General features: G+C 39.8%; 1 protein-coding gene across 4 annotated transcripts in view; it reads right to left on the minus strand.

Annotated features, from left to right (window-relative positions):
• Window positions 1-14,356, minus strand: part of LOC106052673 (basement membrane-specific heparan sulfate proteoglycan core protein-like) — a 161,726-nt gene extending 147,370 nt beyond the window's left edge. For all 4 annotated transcript variants that reach the window (XM_056007474.1, XM_056007472.1, XM_056007475.1 and 1 more), the window contains exons 1-2: window positions 14,197-14,356; window positions 13,689-13,995 (exon numbers count right to left, since the gene is read on the minus strand). In XM_056007474.1, the coding sequence (XP_055863449.1) occupies window positions 13,689-13,811 (123 nt within the window). In that variant the 5' untranslated portion in view covers window positions 13,812-13,995; window positions 14,197-14,356. The remainder of the gene's footprint in view (window positions 1-13,688; window positions 13,996-14,196) is intronic.
• Between the last annotated feature and the right edge of the window lie 10,286 nt (window positions 14,357-24,642).

Below are 24,642 nucleotides of genomic sequence, written 5' to 3' on the forward strand. Positions count from 1 at the left end.
TCCGGGGATGTCTCAAAATGCAAATGCTTTTAGCTTTTAAACTGACAATTTTGTGTTTTGAGTTTTTGGCACATTGGTACAATTTAGGCCATGTCGCGACAATTTTGGTGTTGGGGTGGGGGGGGGGCAAACCCAAAAAATGGAACAAGGTGTGAGAAAGCCAAAAAAGATATTTCGTAGCTTCTGAATGCACATTTGTAAAATGACGCATGTCGGAAGATCTCTGGTGTCTCATGATATAGAACAGTGATGCCCAATCTTTCTCAGCCTCGGGGCCATACAGAACTCTTGCACTTGTGACGAGACGCATGAACTCAAGAAATAGTACACCCCTATGAACGGATCCTGTCTGATTTCAGTATTCACTGTGGGCATAGGTTTGGAGTACTTTGAAGGAGCCGGATAGCACCACATTATGGGCCGGAATGGCCCACGGATTATAGGTTCAGCTACTCGTAGGGCTACTTGTATCATGGGGCTGTTTTGTTTGTCAGTGTGGCGATTTGGGTACCCGTTCTATACCTTTTCCTCTAGTGCAGATGTGTGTAACGGTTCTTTTATTAGATATTCGTATGTGTGTTTTTAATGTATTTCTCCTCATTTTTGGATGATGACATATTTATCTTCGGAAATTTCCGATTTATATTATCGCAAATAAACCCTTGGAGGCACGGAGGCTGAGTGGTAAAGGGCTTGGCATCCGAATCTGTAGTCCCGGGTTCGAATCCTGGTGAAGACTTGGATTTTTAATTTCGGGATCTTTGTGCACCTCTGAGTCTCTCCCCCCCCCTCCCCCCGGATTGATGATGTGGAAGCAGATCTGCAACAGCTTGGGGTTAGGGCGTGGAGACGAAAGGCCCAGGAGAGATCTGAATGGAAGGATGTGTTGAAGCAGGCCAGAGCCCTCCATGGGCTGTAGCGCCACTGGGATGGATGGATGGATGGAGTCCCCCCCCCTCCAGCTCTAATGGGTACCTGACACTAGTTGGGGAAAAGTAAAGGTAGCTAGTCGTTGAACTGGCCACATGACACCCTCGTTAACAGTGGGCCACAAAAACGCATGGCCTTTACATTATCTGCCGTATAGATGGCGAGGTCTGGAAGGGGAACGAACCTGTTACTTTTACAAAGACCCTAGTCACCCTAAGGTCTAAGTTAAAATTAGTAAATTGTAATTTTAACTATTCAGTATTCTAGGCAGTAGACAAGTGTATTTTAAAAAAAGGACTTACAAAACCTGTCAGAGTGAAAGTATTTATATATTATTAAAACGGATGATAAAGATAAAAGACTTGTGTTTGTTCACAAGTTTTAGCGATGTCGTCATACTAACATGTCAGAGGCGCCACGCTCTTTTACCTCTAAAGATTTACACTGGCATTATTGTTTCACTAATCGATATTCTGAGGGCGCCCTGCCCATCTCAGCTACCAGTATTGTTGATCTTAGCAGCTCTATATTTCGTTAACTAATACATTAGTAAGGTTGCAAGGAAAGTCAAATTATAACACATTTTTTTTTTTGGTTATAGATGGACATAATTTACCGCTAAGCCAGTAGCATTATAGCAAATTCAGAAAAAAAGGTCCCCACATGGAAACAAAAAGCTTTTTTTTCTTTATTCAATAAGTCTGTTCGATATAGTTATCAGTCGTTCTGATATTCCAGTATTAGAAATAAATGAGTTTTTTTTTCCCTCTATTCTGTTGACTGTAAAAGTCTTAGCTAGTAACATGTTTATGAAAAGTACACGGAACTAGGACATCTAATGTTACTGTTCCGTAAATTTTGCCCGTATATGTGTGTGTGTAATCGGCTTTTCATTTTCAAAGTGAAGATCGGACCCCACAGCCCATTCCGAGTTTATGAAAAATAAGATTGTGCTAACCAGAACAAGGAGTTACTAATGAATTATGTTACGTTTTCTTCTTCCATCTAACACATTTTAAAATCATTCTCTCTCTCTCTCTCTCTCTCTCTTTTCATTCTATTTTGTTCTCACTTTGTTCGTCAACCTATTCTTTGCACTTGTGCTGTCTGTCAGTCCGTCTGTCTGTCTCTCTTCATTAACTTCCAACCCCTGCCGTAACTGCACATTTCTAATTATATAGCTCATTTTTTAAATACATTACAAATTGAGATTTGAGGATTTGATAGTCTCTCTTTCTATGCTGCCACCACCTTCCCCTCGTCTCCATTTCAATCTTCTGATGGGTAGAGGCCAACATGAATACTTTCGTAGACATCTTAAAACACTTATGTTTAGACTCTCCATCACCGAAATATTCCCACATTCCAGATTCCCCCTTCGTGCCTGTATCTCCCATTACCCTTCTCTTTCTCTCACTCACTCTCTCTTTCCTTTCTCTTGAAAAACGCTACCGTTAAAGTACTGTCTTAATCGCTGTAATAAACTGGCCTAGACAGATAGAATTACAGACTATAAAATTCATTTTTTTACCTCAACAGGTGGTATATGGTAACGCTGGGGGGGGGGGGAGGGAGGGGAAGGGGGGTGGTGAGAGTTAAGCGAGTAACGTACATTGAGGGAGCTACAATATACACTAATAGCGCCCCCCTTTTTTTTCTATATTGTTGGTATTGTCGAAGCGCCCCTCCTCCCCCCCCCTTTTTTTCCCCCCAGTTTCTGTTTTATTTCGACCATCCATGATAATCAGGTAAGGCTTTATGGAAGGGATGGATTATGGGAAAGCGGGGAGGGGTGAAGTGGCATTGTTAGTGTCGGGTCATGGGGTGCCTAGAAATGTGAGATGGGGCGATGACAAAAGGTAAGGGGGGGGGGGTAGCCATGCCCACGTGGTATCAAGTTGTGACCTAAATGTTCCCCCTGGTCCAGGTTGACCTAAAAACGAGATTCGCATAGTTTACGTGTAGACCTAGATCTACATTTATAGTTTGTCTAACTTTAGCTAAGAGAAAGTAACATAAAGTTAAGTTTTTTTTGTGGGTTCTTTTTTGTACTAAATCAATGACAAATATATGAAGATGATGGGCATCTAACATTGTACTCTCCCCCTTTCTTGTAATGCCTTACTATGGCAAGAAGTCTTTTCATTGAGCACTGCACGAGCATACCCAGCTGATGATTTTACAACGTTATGTAGTCTGGAGCTTCAACGCAATATGTTCATATACGTCTATTTCTATTTCTATAGTTGACTCTCTTATTGAATACATTGGAGTTGAGTGCGGGAATTCCCGTTTAATCCGTTTTTGTTTTTTTTTGAAGACGTAAGCTTAATTTAAAGATGATTACATTTTCAACAATTATAAGAGTAAAACAGAGTTTTCACTGTGTAGTCTATTAGCTAGTAAGTTTTGTTCCCAGATTCTCCTGCTTAATAGTGATTCTTGAAAACTGGAGATTTTCATATATGGCGGGAAAACTATAAATAGCAAGCTTAACTCTATGACTTCAGACTTATTTAAAAACAAAAGGGCAACTAACTAGAAGTAATAAAGGAGATTTAATACGAAGATCAACTGCCAAGTATTGAGATATTATTGCAACTGTAGTTGAATTATTGAGTTGGCAACAGTGACGCTCATCGCAGCGTCCTTGACATTGCTTAGTTTATCGTGAAAATCTTAAGAAACAAACTGGCACAGAGCTTACACTTTCATCATCTATGACTACTAACAGATAGCATATAATTTCATACTCTAGTTTATCACGGTAATCTGCTCTTTGCTTACATTTTGATTCATTTATGATCCCGGTTCACGTTCTTTAAGAAAAAAAAAAAACAGTAAAAAGATAAAGAAGAAAAGCGATATGGAGACGTAGGTGGGCAATACCAAGGAAGCTGTAGAAAAACGTAAGAAATTGGAAAAGAGGATGAACGTGATTTTAAAATAAATAGATTAAAAATGTTAAAAATGAATATGGCCAATTAATTCATAAAAGTTAGTTTGTGATACTATTTTGTTAATAGAAAACACCAAACTGTGGGAGATGGGCGGACAGAGAAATATAGAGGTACAGATCTTAGAGAGAAAGTGGAGATGGATTGGTCACACCCTTAGAAAAGACACCAAAAAAAACTGAGATAGACAGGTCTTAGAGTGGAGCCCCAAGGGCACAAGGCGTAGAGAAAGACCAAAAAAGAATGTAGCGACGCAGTGTACTAGATGAAGCCGAGAGGACCGGGCAGAGCTGGGAAGCCATTATAAAACTAGCAAGAAACCATGGAGAGTGGCGTGTTTTTTTTTTTTACTGAGGCCCTATGTTCCATGAGGAACGCAAAGGAAAGATGATGATGATGACTTCGTGATACAATCAGTTTGAAAATCTTATTTTGCGGTGCTACAAAGAGCGTAAAAATTACTAAATCAACATCTTTTTTTTTTGTTTAAATACATAGCTTATCAATACTTTCGTATTGTTACGTATTTCTGATTTTCTGGCTAAATGTACTAGGCACACAAATAAAAGAAACACTGCAAAGAACTTGACGACTCAACTTTCAGCTTTAAATAACTTTATTGAATTATAACTATAACAATTCGTCACTGTAACATGTAGCGTATACGTCTTACATCGACTGTATCGACTGTAACGGCTCAAGTCCACTCTCTTCTACTGTCTCGCACAGTAGAGAACAGTGTCGACGACTGTACTGACTCTTTTCACATGAACATCTCTGGTTTATAAAGAGTCCCTAATCGCTTGTCTATTGTTGCAAAAACACTGCTAGTACCCTCTGGAACAACATGGGAGGAAACATCACATCCTGTTGTTGTTTATACATGTCGATTCCAGAGTATGCCTGCTGCAGTGTCATCTCGCCGAGGTCACACGTAGTGACCTCTAACTGTCACTGTTCATTTGTCACAATGCCCCCCCTTCGTAAATCTGTTCGTCCTCTGGAACAACACATGAGGCACGTCCCATCCTGTCTTTGTTTACATGCATAGATTCCAGATAACACTCGGTGCTGTGTCATCTCGCCGGGGTCACACATAGTGACCTCTACCTGTCACTGTTCATTCGTAACACTGCCCCCTTCTTAGATCTGTTCGTCCCGAACAGATTCTATTTCACCACGGTACTGATGGAGTCGGTCAACGTGGACAACCTTCAGCTTGGACCGTGGATTTTTCTGTATCCGGTAGACCACGTCGTTTATTCTTTTTACGACACGGTATGGACCTTCCCAGTCTCTTTGGAGTTTCGGGGATCTGCCTTTTCGTCTCTGTGGGTTATAGAGCCACACGAGATCATTCTCATGGAACCCCGACGTATTGGCCCGTTTGTCATACCTCGTTTTCATCAGGTCACTGTTGGTCTTGATGTTTCTGCGGGCCAATACATGAGCATTCTCCAATCGTCTTCGGAGATTGGTGACATATTCAGTTGAAGACACTGGCGTATCTCTCGGAATCCCAAATAACAGGTCACATGGTAGACGAAGCTCACGACCAAATAACATCTTCGCTGGGGTATATCCTGTGGTGCTATGAACGGATCCTCTGTATGACATGAGGAACATGGGGATATGGCTGTCCCAGTCGTCTTGTCGGTCATCAGTAACCTTAGACAGATGTTGTTCTAGGGTTCTGTTGAATCGCTCCACCATCCCATCAGATTGCGGATGGAGAGCTGTCGTGTGAGTCTTTTCGATGCCAAGTGTCTTGCACATCTCCTGGAAAACTTTGGACTCGAAGTTCCTGCCCTGGTCAGAGTGCAACTCATTAGGTACACCAAAGCGACTGATCCAGTTATCCACGAGTGTTTCGGCCACTGTGATAGCTTCTTGATTTGGTATGGCATAAGCTTCTGGCCATTTGCTGAAATAGTCCATGACTACCAAAATGTATTTGTTTCCTTTCTTGGTTTCAGGAAATGGGCCTGCTACATCTATTGCGATCCTCTCGAATGGAACACCAACATTATACTGTTGCAAAAGACCCCTAGTTTTGCGTCGAGGGCCTTTTGCTGCCGCACATATGTCGCACCTTCGACACCATTCCTCTACATCCTCTCTATATCTGAACCAGTAGAACCGCTGACGAACCTTTTCCAGAGTCTTATTGACACCAAGATGAGATCCGCTAGCGCCATTATGCATCTCTTTCAGTACTTCAGCAACTCTCACCTTCGGTAACATCAGCTGAAGGCGATTGGATGTTCCATCAGCAGATTCCCAAACTCTTTTGATGACACCATTGACTAACGTCAGCGAGTCCCACTGAGCCCAGTACGCCTTGGTGGCTACCCCCTTCTCAGAGATGTCTTTCCAATCTGGCCGTTGTCCATCTTCTTTCCATAGAAGAATGGGAGCCAGATCTTCATCTTGCATTTGGTCCTCTCGAATCCTTTTATCACACCAGGGTCCGGAAACATCTACTCCGAGCCGAAGACAATTGACAGCTACCTCCTTTTCCTCAGCCTTCTTGCAGTGCTTACATTCTGCTTTGCAGGGTCGTCGAGACAGTGCATCAGCATTCTGGTGAATTTGCCCTTTTCGGTGCTTAGTTTCAAATTCATAGGTTTGAAGACGTTCGATCCACCTTGCCACCTGACCTTCAGGGCTCTTAAACGAAAGCAACCATTGCAGAGCTGCGTGATCTGACCTTAAGATAAATTTCTGCCCGTATAGGTACTTGTGGAAATGTTTTATTGCATCTACAGCAGCCAGCAATTCACGTCTCGTCACACAGTAGTTCCTTTCAGCTCTCGATAGGCTTCGACTGAAGTATGCGATGACTCGTTCAGTTTCATCCACCTTTTGGGACAAGACTGCGCCTATTCCAGTGTTGCTTGCATCTGTGTCGAGTATGAATGTCTTCCCTGGAATGGGGTAGGCCAATACTGGTGATGAGGATAGTGTGTTTTTCAGCCTCTCGAAAGCTTCTTGACATTCAGATGTCCAAATAAATGGCCTCTTTTGCTCTGTCAGTTGATGAAGGACCTTACAGATGTTTGAGAAATTTGGCACGAAACGTCGGTAGTATGTACAGAGTCCCAAGAAACTTCTCAGCTCATGGATATTACTTGGCGTAGGCCATCGTTTCACTGCCTCAACTTTGTCAGGGTCAGTGCTGACTCCGTCATTTGACACAATGTGACCAAGGTACTTAACGTTTTTCCTGAATAAGGAACACTTCTTTGGGCTGAGTCTCATTCCCGCACTTCTTATCCGTTGAAATACTTCCTTCAGATTTGCAAGGTGCTCTTCAAACGTTTTGCCAATGACAATAATGTCATCAAGGTAAACAAGGCATGTAGTCCAATGAAGTCCTCGTAAAACCCTCTCCATCAATCGTTCAAAGGTGGCTGGTGCGTTGCAGAGACCGAATGGCATCACAGTAAATTGCCAGAGGCCATTGCCAGCAGAGAAGGCGGTTTTCTCTCTATCATTTGGATGCATTTCAACTTGCCAATACCCACTCTTTAGGTCGAGAGTAGAAAATACCTGGGACCCTGCAAGCGTGTCCAAAGTATCGTCGATTCTAGGAAGTGGATAACTATCTTTATGTGTGACTTCATTCAGAGCTCTGTAATCTACACAAAATCGCATAGATCCATCCTTCTTCTTTACTAAGACAATAGGCGAACACCAAGGACTATTTGAGGGCTCAATGATTCCTTGCTGCGTCATGCCCTCTATCATGTCCATAGCTTCTTGTTGCTTTGCTAGCGGCAAGCGACGTGGTGGCTGTCGAATCGGTCTGGTGTTTCCAGTGTCTATTCGATGTTGTACCATGTTTGTCCGTCCGCAGTCTGTTTCATCAGATGGCAGAATATCTTCAAACTCAATGATCAACTGTTCCGCTTTGCTGAACTGCTCATCTGATAAATTCACTTTCATTTCTGTCAGGAGCTTGGTAATTTGTGGATTGAAAGGTTTGGTGGAATTAACGATCGTGATATCATTATTACAGTTTCTTATCAGGTCAAGAGTATTACATATTGCGATGGGGCTGTCTTTCTCTAGATGTCTCTCCTGTAGGCCGAGGTTCATGATTCTGACGGGCACCTTTCGATCTTTTCCGACAAGGACCAATGTTTTTCCTACTGCCATTCCGCTGTTGTCATTTTCAATGCCTTCCACTATCGCCGTCATCGTTGCAGTTTGACCATGCTCTAACTTTCCCCAGATAATTGCTTCAGACTGAGCTGGCAAACTTGTATCTTCTGTTAAAAGGATTCTTCTTATTTGACCATTCTCTTCATCTTCATCCCCGAGCAAGGGAATCTCAACATCACCACATTTCAAAGTACCACCTCCGATGTTCAGAGAGAATTCACATTTCTGCATAAAATCGAGCCCAATAATACAGTCATCCGTAATGTTAGCGATCAGAAATTCATGTATAAATGACTGATGTCCGAGCTCAAAGTTTATATTTGTCAGTCCATGTATAGGCATCATCTCTCCACTGGCCGTCTTCAAGGAGTAAGAGTTCACTCTCTTGATTTCGTTCTTTTTGACAATGTCTGGACGAATGACTGAACGTGAGGCACCAGTATCTAGAAGAAAACGGTAATTTCGAGATCCAATTCTACCATTGATGTACAGACTTTTATTCTTCCCTAACACAGCGACTGGAATTATAGTTGCAGGGGCTGTCATGTTCTTGATCGCCGATTTTTGCCCCATAAAACCGGCGAAAGTTAGTTTCCCTGGTAGACATGAGCACCTGACCTTGCATCTGTCTCCGGTCTGTGCTGATACTCTGTTTGTCGGGGAAATCTTCTCGTGCAGTTCCTTTGTAGATGGCCAGGTTCTCCACAATTCCAACAACGTACACTGGTTCTATTCTGTCCTTCTTGCTTCTTATTTGGTCTGCGTTCTTCTAGCACTTCAGTTACCCTTCTGAGAAGTTGTGTAAGATCTTCTTCTTGGACTTCCAGCATACGCCCATGATGGATATTCTTAGAGGCGTCTTTGGCGGCTTCATAGGAGAGGGCGTAGACCAGAGCTTCGCTGGATTTGCGCTTACCACTGATTCTTATTGCCTTCTTCAGTTCTGGATCTCGAATAGCATCAATGAATGCATCAGTGATAATGACGTCCAGAAAGTCTTGTGCTGCTGTTGGATATGCCAAATGAGCAAGACGTTCTATGTCCGCCTCTAGCTCTTGCAAGGTTTCACCGGAGCGTTGTTGTCGGGTTTTCAACTGAACTCTATAAACTTCTTGTAAATGTTCGTCTCCGTAACGGAGCTCCATAGCCTTAACAATGGCAGCGTAATCTTGTTGATTTGTTATTGACTGAAGCAGTTCTGCTGCCTTCCCTCTTAAAGCTAACACCAGAGCAGTCGCTTTCACTTCTTCAGTGTTCCAGTTATTAACCTTGGCCGCTGCCTCAAACTGTCTTTTGTAAACAGTCCATGAGATGGATCCATCAAACACAGGCGGCTTTATCTTCCCAGAGATTTCGGGCACTAATGTTTTTGTTCTAGTACCCTGTTCCTTACTCAGTTGTTCTTGGACATGAGTCCTTATCTCTTCCATTTCTTTTTCCACGGTGTTGACTCTCTGGTCAATCTTCTCGTTCATAGAGCTCATCTGTTCATTTACTTTTTCATTCATGGCGTTTATTTTCTTGAGGCTCTCCTTCATTAAGTCCATCTGGCCCTGCATGTTACTCAGGATCTCTGTCATATCTGGGTTTAATTCAAATATGTATTCATCTGGATCTTGATCTTCCTCAATAAGGGCCTGTCTTAGGCGTTCTGTTAGTGTTTCTTTGTTACCATTGAGCTGCAGACCTCTCTCACGAAGTTCTTGCCTTAATTCTTTGACCAACAGCTGGTTAAGTAGTTTCCTCGAAGACATTTCAGCCAGAAAACATCCCACTTCTGACACCAATTGTTACGTATTTCTGATTTTCTGGCTAAATGTACTAGGCACACAAATAAAAGAAACACTGCAAAGAACTTGACGACTCAACTTTCAGCTTTAAATAACTTTATTGAATTATAACTATAACAATTCGTCACTGTAACATGTAGCGTATACGTCTTACATCGACTGTATCGACTGTAACGGCTCAAGTCCACTCTCTTCTACTGTCTCGCACAGTAGAGAACAGTGTCGACGACTGTACTGACTCTTTTCACATGAACATCTCTGGTTTATAAAGAGTCCCTAATCGCTTGTCTATTGTTGCAAAAACACTGCTAGTACCCTCTGGAACAACATGGGAGGAAACATCACATCCTGTTGTTGTTTATACATGTCGATTCCAGAGTATGCCTGCTGCAGTGTCATCTCGCCGAGGTCACACGTAGTGACCTCTAACTGTCACTGTTCATTTGTCACAATGCCCCCCTTCGTAAATCTGTTCGTCCTCTGGAACAACACATGAGGCACGTCCCATCCTGTCTTTGTTTACATGCATAGATTCCAGATAACACTCGGTGCTGTGTCATCTCGCCGGGGTCACACATAGTGACCTCTACCTGTCACTGTTCATTCGTAACAGTATTTATTCATTTTTGGTAGACATAAAACCCCATATGTAAGCCCTGTAAGTTTAATCTATTTATATAGACATGTATACTGGAATAAGTGATATAAGTGGGGGGGGGGGGGAGAAGAAAACTTAGTAGGTTAAAGGGGGCAAACACACTAACCCATTGACGTACCCCTCCCATTATACAAACAGTCAAACTGTTGCCCCAGACACTGTGTTCCCTCGGGTACTGTAAATATTTAGTGATCTCACACTAACTCGAATACAGTAATACTTAGTAATCACATACTACATCGGGTGCGTTATCTCACACTACCTCGGGTAGAGTAATACTGAGTGATCTCACACTACCTGCCAGAATGTCTTACGTCTGACGTATGCTTGAACGGAGCAGACACCACAAGACACCGGCCTCGTTTTTTTTTTGTACTTAAGTCACAGATAGGAAACGGTGTTGGGATCCAGGTCTGCTTGTTTAGGAAACAGCCCAACCCTTCTCCACCCCATAGCACTCACGTCTTCCTGGACATCCCATGTATCTCTCTGCTGTGCAGTGCACAGTGGTCTAGTAGAAGAACGTTTAACTCTTTGTCTCCTAACTGACGATACTAACGTTGATTCCACTAGAATGTGGTTAATAATTACGGAGAGAAAGAGTTAAGAGTCTAAGATGAACGTAAAAAGAAAAAAAAGTGCCGGATCTACCCACGATAAAGCCTACATACATAAGATGTTATTGAGAAATAATGCTAAATACAAAGGCTTAACGGAGTAAGGGAGATAAACGCGGAGCTAACTGGTGCCCCTTTCATTAAAATATGAAAACGTTTTCTGAGATACAATTATCAGAAAAAAAGAAAATGGCGAATACGGTTTTATGTTTCATCTATGGAGCAAATCTGAGAGGTTTCTGTGAGAGTTTATGTTTATTTTAATGAACGACAACCGTTGGACTGATCTTCACGAAAGAAGGCAGAGTATTCCCGGCAGAGTATTCCCGGCAGAGTATTCCCGGCAAAGTATTCCTGACACAGTGTTCCTTAGTTCGCTGCGGGGCCGTAAGATATTTTATAACCTCATTTCCTTCTCCCTCTATCAACATTAAGGAAAGGGGGGGGGGGCTAAATATATTTTTTTTAAGTTATACTAGCTTTGTTTATCTTTTTGAGAATAAACCCGGGTAACGCCGGGTGTTTCTGATAGTATGTTACAAATTGTATTATCCCTTATTTGAAGTTGTTACATTAAAAAAAAAAACCCACCAACTCTCCGAATCAATATATTTCTTTCATTATTTCTTTTATTCTCTTCAAAACTTTCTATCTTCACTCTCTTTCTCTAACATGTTTTATCTATCAAGTTTGTCTTTCTTTAAATTAGAAAATCATTTCTTCTTTCCAGCTCCTTCGTTTTGAACATTCTTTCATTTCTTTTCTCCCTCTGCGTCTTCTGTCTGGATTTTTGTCTAATCCCCCCCCTTCCTCATTCTCTTCATTTCTTCCTCTCTCCCTTTTCCTCTTGATACACACATACGTATCACCAACACTCCCTCGTCCATGTGCATATTTACGCATAACACTGGGTTTTTTTAAAATAAAATGTCTATAAAAGTTGCAGAAGTGGGGAAAGAAATTCCGAGAGTGAATTGGATAACGACTTTATCAGACGTCTTAATTTTTTTTCTCCTTCCTAGCTTCATCCCTGGGCTGGCTGCAAGATGTTTTTCTTGCGTTGAAAATTATTTTAAGAAGGTCGAGAAACATTCTCGATGGAGAACTCGAGATTCAATTTTATTTTTGCAAGGGGAGGCTGCTCTCGGTAGCTACGCACTTTTTATAATTATCTACCCTGTCTGATCTTACAATTATAGAGATAGCAAACTGAAGTGTTTTCGAGTTGTTTTTTTTACATTTTTGGGGGTAATTACAGTGAAAATAACAAGTTTCAAAACAGAAAAACAAAAGAAAACTATTTTAGAGACTTCGTTTTGAAGCTGATAGTAGACCCATATAGCGATTTATAAAATAACACCAATATATATATATATGTACACATTAAGAAGTTGGTGTTTCCAAAACTGTGTTAACTCTTTCTCTCCTAACTGACGATACCAGCGTTGATTCCACCAGAATGTGGTAAATAATTACGGAGAGAAAGAGTTAAGCATTTCTCTTTCCTTTATTTTGTTCACTGTGTGTGTGTGTGTGTTTGTGTGTGTGTGTTTGTATGAATGAACGTGTATGTTTATCTCCCAGCAATGTAATTTAAAGACCGCATCACAAACCAAGAGATTAGAGACAGGGTTACTACAGCGATCGGACCCCATGATGACCTGCTAACTATCGTAAAAAAAGCGCAAGCTAAAAATCTATGGCCATATTACAAGATCTTTAGGCCTCGTAAAGACCTTCCTCCAGGGAACAGTACCAAGTAAAAGAAGAAAAGGCAGACAGAAAAAGCGATGGGAGGACAACATAAAGGAATGGACGGGCCTGCGACTGAAGGAGGTTCTAACTAAGGCAAAAGACAGAGAGGAATGGAGAAAGACGGTTGACGAATCTTGAATGGTGCCCCAACGGTCTAACAGACTAGGGGTTAGGTAAGGTAAGTGTAATCGCTAGATATTTATTAACGCAGATGATCATTCAATGTTTGTGGTTTTTGAAAGTTTAGCAATGTATCTCTTAATGGTATCATGCTTTGCTTCTCTTGTATTGTATTTTTCAAGACTATACTGCAAGTTTGTATTGTCTCTGTGTGTGACTTGTTTCAAGTGGTGAAACACTTCACTGCCACTTCCCCTTAAAAGAGACAGACAAACTCATCGATAGTCATACTTTGGTGCTACGTGTATGGTCTGTGAGATAAGCAGGCGAAAAATTGCTGAGAATGGCTTCTAGATCAATCTCCTTCGAAAAAAAATAAAAATAAGCTGACTTTGCGAGTTGCCGCCCCTTGTTTATAATGCACTCTTCTTATTCTAACGTTTTGAGTAGGAATACCGCAATGCATTCCTTACCAATGAGACAGAGCTTAGAGAACTCGATGTAGTAACAACAGGTGAATTATGATTTCTCTTTGTTACTCATTTTGTACAGTTCTTTGAAATGTAAATATTCACTAGTGTAAATGTATTGACATACTATCCAATTGCTTAACAAAGAGTGTTGCTAATTTGATGCTTATATAACTAAATTTATGCATGAGAAATTGGTATGTGATTTAAAGAATATAACTCACCTCTTGGTCAACTGCTAGTGTAGCTCCCAGTAGGCACAAAGTGGCCAGAAATAGCAAGAACATAACGCCACTCGATTCTCTAGTCCTCATGATGACACAACCGTTCAATGCGCTGGAGCCCATATTTTTAAAAAATATTATAACAAAATATTATTTAAAATGTAAGGGCCCTTCGTCAGGTCAAACACTCTTGGGGGGTGAAGGGGACCCCCGTTGATCGCGCGAGTGCCTGACTATTACACACTCAATCCAGTTTGTGAAGGGTAGCGCTATAAATAACTCTTGCAGACGAACTCATTCGGCAAATCTAGCATTTTAAAAAATTAGAACCATAAAATTAACAAAATAAATATTTTTATAAAATAATATAAGAATTAAAATATAATTTAAAAACTACACGAAAAGAAATTAACACTCAACACAAATAACATCGCACGATACGAAAATTAAGGAATTAAATATTGCTGATTATGTAAAACACATTTAAAAAAACGGAACAAAATAAAACCTATTCGTTTCTACTCCAAAAAGCCGGGCACTCTGGGTAGGCTCTACCTCAAGAGTGTCGGGTTAAAAATAACCTCGTAAGACAGTCAAGGTAGCATAGGACTACGCGCTCAGTCCCAAGGAAGATAAAAAAAAAAAAAAAGGGAGAAAACTCAAAAACCAATGCTAAAACTTCTGCCTGAACACGAGAGAGAGAGAGGGGGGGGGGCACCTTTTCCCCCATCGAGTCGGTTGGTTCCTCTAGTGCCCTGTCGCTCAGCCGAAAACAGGGGCAGACAATTTGGGTGGAGAGGTGAAGTAAATGTAAGTTCTTTTTTTTTTTCTTTTTTTTTTCTTCTTTCGTTTTCTTCGTTAGCAGTTTTTCGTTGGCTGGTTGGTTCCTTTTTTCAAGCACACGCCCCCGTTAACATACAAAAAATGAATCGTCTCTGTTTATAAGTGCATTTAAACATTTTTAAAAGTCTATTTCCCTTTGTATCACAATGTCGATCTAGTAAGTTATAATTAAGTCGACATGGAGATAGCTAAAATTAGCCTACTCTTAAAAGGGGAAAGGACTCTTACATACTCAAGTAGCCTACTTGGTGAAAAGGGCTATGAATAGAATTGAAGGGAAAAGGGAGTGAATCAACTACTGGAATAGCGGTCTCGTTCCACTTCAGATTTACTCACCTTCGACAAAAGCAAAGGAGAGGGTGTTGGAAGGGATAAAATATTGCTGCGTGCGCATCTCTGGCTCCACCTCCCCCCTTCCGCCCTTTTCGCTTACATAAGATCTAGAGAAAACACATATAAAAATTATTGAAACTTAGACGGGGCGTGCCATGTGGAAATATGTGAGAGGAGCTACAGAGGAAGAGGAAGTAAGGGAGTGAGTTAAGAAGAGGAGTGAGGGAGGGAGGGAGGAAGAGGATGAACACGTAATAGTGTAAACCATGAGGGTATGTGTTTCATCTTAACGTCTGCAAGACGTCTACTCCTTCTCACCAGGTCACTGGGACTTCACTTTCACTGTAGTGAATGGGCTTGGTCGAAGCAAAGTTCATAATGTCTGTCCTATTGCTCTGCTTCAAAGTAGTACCCATCCTAGGGCTACTTCTGTAGAGCGTCCGTTAAGGGTCGGACATGCGCTCTATTATGACCCTTGACCTAAGGGAAGGATTGCTCTGTTTCTACACAGGGGTCAGGTTTGAGAATTTGGCTCTTCGCCCACCCTTCTGTCCGGAAGTCTTCCGTTAACTAGATTATCATTTAATTGTATCCTTCTACTGTAGGACACGGCTATTGAACTTCTTATGGTTTACCTTCATCGAGGCAAGGCCGGAGGCCGAGCACACGAAATATTTCTTCGTGTTCCTATAATGTACCGCCACTAACCTCACCGGGGCTGCGGTGACTGCTATTTCATCTAATATCCTTCTTTTTCAGATCGAGTCCTTCGTCCGGTAGGCATTCTGCCTAAGCGCCAAAAATATTGTTGTTTACTGCGATAGCAAATTATCCAGCACTTGAATTAAGTCCTTTGTATCTTCTGGTTTAAGCACACAAACTCAGTAATAAATTATGAGTAGTCAGAACTTAAAGGACTTAAAATGGCTGTATTAATTTCAGTTGTTTGTCCAGTACTGCATCATGAGCTCCTTAGCAGGACAGAAACATGATATTTTTTAAACAACTTCTTTTGTGAAAAGTGATGTTAGTATTTTCAAGGCTGTTCACATGAAACCTGTTCTTTTGAAAACAAAAATATATAGGCAATTAAGTAGCCACAATAAAGGAGATTTTATACGGAGATCAACTGATGTTGTAGAAAAAAAAATATTTTTTATTTTTAGTTGGCAAAAGTGAAGTTTAATTTAGCGTCCTTAATTGGTTCGTTTCTCGTGAAACTCTCCAGTAGAATAGCAACAAATAGGGAAACCTCACTCTGTCTGTCTGTATGGTCAAAAGTTTGTACACGTTATTTCTCCGACACCCAATCTCGGATCAAGCTGAAATTTCGCACAATTATTTCTTTTACCTGACAACACAAGAATAAGTTGAAAAATATATACCCAATAAGTTAATTAACTCTTGGTAATTAATTATTTTGTTTGATATCTCGAACAAGGGAAAGAAATTTTACTTGACTGAAGTGGCGGTATAAGCTTAATTAGATCCTTTATAGGTAGCCGCTTTAAATTGAAACAAGCAATACATAACTATATTATCTTTGCTAGTCATAAGTACCTGGTAGCAAAGTGGTTAGCACGTCTGCCCGACTAGGCACGAGCCACGGGTTCGAATTCAGGTGGTTCCCTCCCCCGTCCCCTTTTTTTTTTTTTTTGTAAATGCTTTTAAAAACCAATTACAGTAAAATCCACCCAAATATCCCTTTCTGTCTTCCCCCCGACACAAACACACACACCTCCATTTTTCCAACTGGTCCAGATAAGTGATACGATCATAGCGCACTGAGAACGCTAAAAGCATAAAATATCACTAAGCAAAAAAAAAGTGGTAAAAATATTATTAATCGCAAAGATTTACTGTTTTTGTTCTAGATCTATTACAAATTTAATTACATGGCTGATCCAAACAAATCGATACAATTACATTTCGTTTAGTTTTTATTTTCTTTGAATGTAAGGGATTTGAACGCTATTCGTATTGGAAAGTTACTGAACACCACAAAGACTTTATGGTTTCCACTAGAAAAACAGCGTTATTAGTCACTGCACCGACACTTAACGCTTGAGTCGAGATGGTTGTGATGCCTGGCTTCATCTGTGCCTTCTACAATAATGAGCAGTGTCATTATTTTAATCACGTAGACTCCTTATCAACTTTGACTACATGCTATGGTTTTGTTACTCTACCAGCTCAGACAGAGAAAAAACTTCTCAGCTTCAACGTGGCGTCCAGGTGGAAGCGAAACAGAACGCCCGTTGAGCAGCATAAGGATAGAAGAGAGCCCAAAACAACTGTCAGACACTGTTCTTTAAGGGGCCGTTTTATGGTTGACTCTCGCACGGCTTATGTGGTTCAGAGAAGGAATATGGAGAAGTTTCTGCAGTATTTTAGGACATTCGAAAGAAGAATTTCTCCACTTTTTCCGAGAGACAATGGATACACCATAGATCAGTGTTTCCCAAACTGTGTTCCGCGGAATCCTAATAGGTGTTCCATGAGGCCTGGATATTGACCTGCAACGTCAGAACCTGTGGGCAGTTTAGACCAATAGCACGATGCCACCTAATGTCAAACCTAAGTAAGTTCAAGCCCAATATTAAAACAAATTTTATTATCAAAGCAGCCCACTAATAACTGTTTACTTTTTGTTCGATGATTACTCCCCTTTAATTTGAATTTGATTAATAAATGTATACGACTTAGAAACCAGTAAGAAAAAAAAACAACAACAAACATTTGAAGTTGAAGCATTTTCAAAAAGGCATATTAAACTAAGAAGGGGGTCTACCGAAAAGTGGAAAAGGTTAAGAACCACTGATTTAAGCGATCAGTGTAAAAGTTGCTGCTGATAAAAGTTCTTTCACAAGTTCTATGACACAAAACAGATTTAAATTGTTCTCTCCTATTAGCGAGGAAAGACAAAATGAAAAAAAAAAGCAAGTTCTTTGTCTACTTTGATGGTTAGAAAACGCAGTAGGCCTATTTAAAAATAAATATGATAACCACTAATTTAAAAAAAAAAATGATTATAAAAAAAAGAAAAAAGATGACGAGATATTTTGCCAACACTCAACAGTTCTCAATTATATATATTTATACAAAGTGTAAATTTGAAAAAGAAGAAAAGTAATATATATATACTGCCTGATGCCTTGTCGTGCGGTTTGCGCGCTGAACTGTCGTTCGGACTTATCGATAAGTCCCGGGTTCAGACCCTGCCCGTTCACATACCCCGTCGTGCTGCGGGAGGTTTGGACTAGGAAGTAAATTATCTTCAACTCTGAAGGAACATCCGAAACATTTTACAAACATTTTTACAATTAATTGGTGGTTATTAATTCATTTTGTTTCATATAGAAAAGGGGGATAAGTCTTGCAGTGTTGAGAGAGATGGCGGTGACTGTGCAATTATTTCCCTTCTGTAAGCTTTGAAAAAGCATTTTTTAATAAATTTTTTGTTATCATTTTGTATTTGCTTTTCTATAGCGCATTTTTCGTTGCAGTATGGCCGCGAGACAGACATTTGAGACCAAAAGAAAATCCGCAGCTGAGGACAGACGCAGACGTCGAAAAGAAAATCTTAATCGACCACCAGCGGACTATGGTTATGCTTGCGAAGAGATCAGTCGTGTCGAGATTTTCATAGATATATGACATATTTCAGTTTTGAGTTAGAATTTGTACAAACAAGTCTTGTATTTTATTAGATCTAGTAGTAATCAGAATATATTTTATTATTGAGCTTTGAATGAAGTCATTCATGTGATACAGTTTTATTTCTGTACATACTATATATATTCTTGTTCTTGCAAGTTTCAAATTAAAGTTCTGTTTATGAATTAAAAGGATCTTCATTTATTGAATCTCTAAGATAGCATTTAGATCTAGAGATACATCTACAGAATCCTCGGCATCACAGTTACAAGACATCAGCACCGCTAGAGAATTTCGGCAAAGATCATCAACGAATTCAACTAACAAATTCAACTAACAAGAGAGAAACTTACAAACCGTGACATCTAGCTCAATAACAAGTAATTTAGCCCTAAAAAAGTAACTCTATCCAAATACATAAAATCATGTGATATGTGTGAAAGAATGAGATTAACCGTAGAACTAAAAAAAGAATGAGAGAGTCTCAAGTAGATACGACGTAGCCTGTGCCCTTATTTCGTAATAAACTATGGAATTAACTTATAAATAAACTTATTGAATAGCTGGATTTTCTTCATTATTTATTATTTGTGTTCTGTTGGAGGTTGGAGTTACGAGCTCGCATATAACATTAGATCTACAATAATCAACATTGTCTACACTAGAGGAAACTAGCTATAACAACCACATCAACACTATACATGAAAACCTAAGTTACAGTTTTTTAGATTTGGACTCGCTGGACAGCCATATTTCTTTACAAAATGTGAGTTGATGGATGTGGTAACGATTATAAGCGGTTCCCTTAGTTTTCATGACTATTTTGGTATTTCGCAGATAAACCGTTCATTGCGTGGTGGCAAATTTTCGCAAGGATAGTCGTTGAAGGACGGCTGCCTGGTCGTGCGGTTTGCGCGCTGGACTGTCGTTCAGATTCATCGATGGTCCCGGGTTCAAACTCTGCCCGCTCGCATCCCCCGTCGTCCTGCGGGAGGTTTGGACTAGGAAGTAATTATCTTCAACTCTGAAGGAACATCCGAAACATGTAAAACAAGTACCAATTATTTGATTCCCTCCGTTGTCCATGCAATGTTCATTGCCTGGGGAGTTGTCCGGCTGGTGATCTCGCCATTTCTTTACTGCAATTGCTGTTTGGCTGTGATGATTAATCCAGCTGTTTTCGTGTCCCTTATCTGAAGTGCCAATGAAAGCCGTATCAAAAAAGTAACTAGAGTCTAGAGCGATTATGATCAGGATTAGTAGTCCTACTAGTGGTTAATAGTGTATTAACCTATTCTGTTCGCATGGGAAACCTGTTAAGTTGTGCAGGCCCCTTTTTTATTTCTTACTAGGTCTACTCCAATATATTAATCGAAATTGTTGGGAAGAAGTAGATATCTTGGAGCAGTGGCGTCATTGGGGGGGGGGGGTGCGGTCCGCACCGGTCTACACCATTTTAGGGGTGACAATCAAGTTGAAAAAATTATAACTTGGCAAAAGCAGACACATTGAAAAAGATAATAAAATCTCGAGATATATCTTGGAGCAGTGGCGTCACTAGGGTGGGGGTGTGAGAGGTGCGGTCCGCACCAGTCGACACAATTTTGGGGGTGACAACAAAGTTTGAAAAATTATAGCTTGGCAAAAGCAGACACATTGAAAAAGATAATGAAATCTCGAGATATATCTTGGAGCAGTGACGTCACTAGGGGGTGGGGTGTGAGAGGTGCTGTTCGCACCAGTCGGCACCATTTTTGGGTGACAACCAAGTTGGAAAAATTATAACTTGGTAAAAGCAGTCACATGGGAAAATGTAATAATAAAATCTCTAGATATATGCCCAAATATGCCTTGACACATCTATATGGTAGTGTAAGTGTGAATGATACAGCACAGCGTTATACCATTTGAAGTATAACAAAAGATACCTGTTCATGTGATGTTAAGGCTGTTAATAATTTTAATTAAGTATTATTGTAAAATGTGCAATAATAATTGAATAAATGTAATTAACATTGGGATTTTACATTTGAGCAAAAATCAATAAAAGTAGGTAATCAGCTCACACTTTATCGGGAGGTTTCCATGCTGATCTTATGTGATCACTTAACGCTACTTTGCTTATTCCAGAAGAGTTAGATGAGTCTTATCAAAGACGACGTGTTGTACTGTTTGATTTTATGTGAAAAATAACGCCAAATTTACTTAAACGATCAAAACATTGGTGAATTAGATGTGGGCCGCCTCTGAGTTTTCGTGATAACACAAACTCTCTTTGTGATCTTGTTTTAACTTAATCTTGTGTTGTCAGGTAAAAAAAATAATTGTGCGAAATTTCAGCTTGATACGAGATTGGGTGTCGAAGAAATAACATGTACAAACTTTTTACCATACAGACAGAGAGAGTGAGTTGATAGAAGCTTTGTAAGTAAAAAAAAAGTTGTCACTATGTTAGGCTATTCTATTGGAGAGTTTTACGATAAACGATCAAATAAGGACGCTAAATTGAACTTGACAGTTGCCAACTAGATATAACATTTTTGTTTACAATATCAATGCAAAGCAATTAATTGTCGTATCGAATATATCTATATATCTATTTAATTCTCTTCATGGCCCAACCATGCGATACATCACGATAAAGTCATTGAAAGATAACTCTTTTATTTCTTCAAGTCGGACTAGAGTTACCCCACGTAACTTTCGCCTCGACAGAGATCACGGCTCAGAAAAAAAAAAGAAAGAAGGGGGGGGGGGAGAACAAGTAATCTTTCTCTTTCTTATACATTCTATATTTGATTCCATTTAGGTGTGTGTATCTTTTACACACGTCAATATCTGGTGTCGTTAAAATAGTTGCATGTTTTTTTTTTCTGTAGCTTTGTTTTGATTTTGCCTCTTCGTATTGCCCTTCGTTTCCTAACCATGACAACCGCTTCACATATATTTCATGGAGTCAACAGGTCTTTCAATGTAGTCGAAATTCCAGCATCAGGTAACTGTTCATTTCTATCAGTCGCTTATTTCTGGAAAAAATGTCATCGACGAAACTGATGCTCTCTAACTTCGCAAGATGGCTGTAAGCTTTGTTTGCAAACATTGGGATAACTATGGCGACGCCCTGTCCGTTGTTCTTACTCACGGAAGCACAGTCATACACTCTGCTCGACAATACGCTGCCTACGTGAATACTTCCGGCGTTTATGGTGGCGAGGTTGAAATTATGGCGATGTCTCAAATACTTCCCGCTACTATCACGGTTCCGAGAAAGTCCGCATGACGCTCCTCGAGTTTACAATCCGGGTCAACGTCTCTCCCTATCCCTGCTATTTAGCGGTTGCATTCACAGCAACGTACTGGAGTGTAAAACTATCGCAGCTGCTACCTCACAAACTGTCCTTATTCCCCGGATATCCCTGACTCCATCAGATTCAAATTTGCCTTTTACCTTTACGCTACGCCCATGGGTCGACTAGTAGTTAATAAAATATTTAGAATAGAACTTTTTATGATTCTGGAAAGTAGGTTTTAAAAAAAGTATTAACTGGGGGAAAGCGAGTAAGTCGGGGTCCTTGCATTGTAACAGGTTCTTTTGTTGTACTGAGTTCTTAAACAGTTGCGGTCGTTGTACCATTAAGTTATTTTAGTAATAAGTTAAATCAGTTAAAGCTGTAATAGTAAAACGTTGAATATTATCAAGATATCTAAGTCAAGTTGTTATTGAATGGAAAATCTATGTCTTGGTTTAGTTGGAAGAAGTCTAATAAAGAAGAAAGAAAATAACTCAGATGTTTCTTTAGTTTGTCGTCAAGTCATTTATATTCATCTTCGGCAAGTTGATTGTGTTTGTGCCATCGCTAATATAAAGAAGAATAAGATACAGATTTTAAAGAATAATAATAATACATCATTGATAAATATTTGGCAACAATGTTGTTTCTTTTGTGACGGTACGCATCGGTACGGCGTACCGACACATGTTTGAATGTGAGGAAAAATTATTACTTTTCTTGTATTTTAACGTATATTATTAATTTATTAGTAGTTAAAAGTTAGGCAATCCACCACTGAGTACCAGCACCTACTTTTTTTTTTTTTTTTTTACAAAAAAAGGGACTGTTTGGCAATAAAGAAACAAAAATCATCACACATAGTAGGCTATTTGAAAATAGTTAAAAGGGGTAAGGGAAATAATCTATGCATTTTTAAATATTTAGAAACTTATTGGGATTATAGACTTTTTCATGTCCCTTGGTAAGTACATTACGCTTAGCTCTCTTTAATTATGAATTAATGTTTGCCTTTTTACAAAGCTGATATCAACGCACTCTGACTGTCTGTCCGTCTGTCTGGTGCAATTTCTTTTACACATTATTTCTTCCACACCCATTCTCGGATCACTTGAAACTTTACACAACTATTTGTTGTACCTTACAAACAATGAATCAATTAACAGATTTGCCAATTATGTATTGAATTATTAGTATTTAATAATTTTGTTTGGTATTGGAAAAGGGAAATTTATAGAGGAAGCGATTCTATACAAGAAAAGAATGTTCAAGAGCAGTTCTTCTGAATTCATCTCTGCCAAAATAGCCCTTAAAAAGAAATTATTTGAAGGAAAAGAGAGATTCGAGGAAAAAATTAAAAGCTTTTTCAAGAAAAATAACTCTAAAGCTTGTTGGAGTGGCTTGAAACAAATTACTGACTACGTACCTAAGCGCAAACCGATGTATGTCGCTGACAATAACAAATTTGTCAATAAATTAAATGATTTCTACAGCCGCTTTGACTGCCACCACTTTGAGAAAGACCGCCATGATTTATTGGCATCATTTGAAAACAGTCATCTAAACCAATCTCAAGAACTGTTTGATAAACAAGAAGTGACTAAAATATTTAATCAAATAAGCACCGCAATACGGTAGGACCCGACAAATTAAGTGGAAAACATGTAAAGCTCTGTGCGGAACAACTGGCTTATATCTTTTGTGCTATATTCAACAAGTCCTGGCAAACGCACAAAATACCTTCCATTTGTAAGACGTCTAAAATAATTTCAGTACCCAAATAGAAGATCATTGCTTCCAACAACGATCTACGTCCCGTAGCACTTACATCAATTCCAATGAAGTGCTTGGAGAAAATGATTATAAAACATCTACTGAAAGAAGTCAAAACACGCCTTGACCAGCACCAGTTCGTTTACAAACCGTCAAGAAGTACAGAAGATGCAATACTTTTCATACTGCATTGTCTATACTACTCTATACCATCATCTTGATACACAGAGACACTACGCCAGAGTATTATTCGTAGATTTTTCATCTGCATTCAACACCATCCAGACACATCGCATGATACAAAAACTATCTGAATTGAACGTTAGCAAAAACATACAAGCTTGGATTCTAAACTTTCTTATCAAACGCCCACAATATGTAAAAGTGAACGGGCATGTGTCAGGCACGAGAGAGCTTAGCACTGGAACGTTGCAGGGGTGCGTCCTGTCACCAGTATTGTATACCATATAAACAGTGCGAGACAGTAGAAGAGAGATGTGTACGACTCGATGCAAGTTAACTAGGGCAGAGTTAACTGGAGTGGACTACTGTCGTTAAAGTCTATACAGCGAACTACAGTGGACTTGAGCCGTTACAGTCGATACAGTCGATGTAAGACGTGTGCGGCTCTCATTCGGTAGACTTGAGTACGACTTGGTTCAGCTTTGGGAGACCTGGAGCGACACTGGGAAGTGTGTCGTTGGTCTGTTCTGTGGAATACAGCTCGAGGCAAGTTGAGAAGAGATGAATTGCAACGAAGTGAAGAGATGAATTGCAACGAAGTATAGCTAACTGTAAACTGACAGATATTGTACAGTCTTCTACGCTACATGTTACAGTAACGAATTGTTAGAGTGAATAGTCATTAAAAGTTATATGAAACTGAAAGTTTAGTCGTCAAGTTCTTTGCAGTGTTTTTATTTGTGTGCATACTAATACATTTAGCCAGAAGATTCAGAAATACGTAACAATATGTACCATTCAACAATTAACACTTTTTACCAAGAATATAAATACCTAGGTACTATCAACAACAAACTGAAATACACTGTCAAAAC

Source organism: Biomphalaria glabrata, chromosome 13 (assembly GCF_947242115.1).
Source record: "Biomphalaria glabrata chromosome 13, xgBioGlab47.1, whole genome shotgun sequence".
Taxonomy (NCBI): Eukaryota; Metazoa; Mollusca; class Gastropoda; family Planorbidae; genus Biomphalaria; species Biomphalaria glabrata.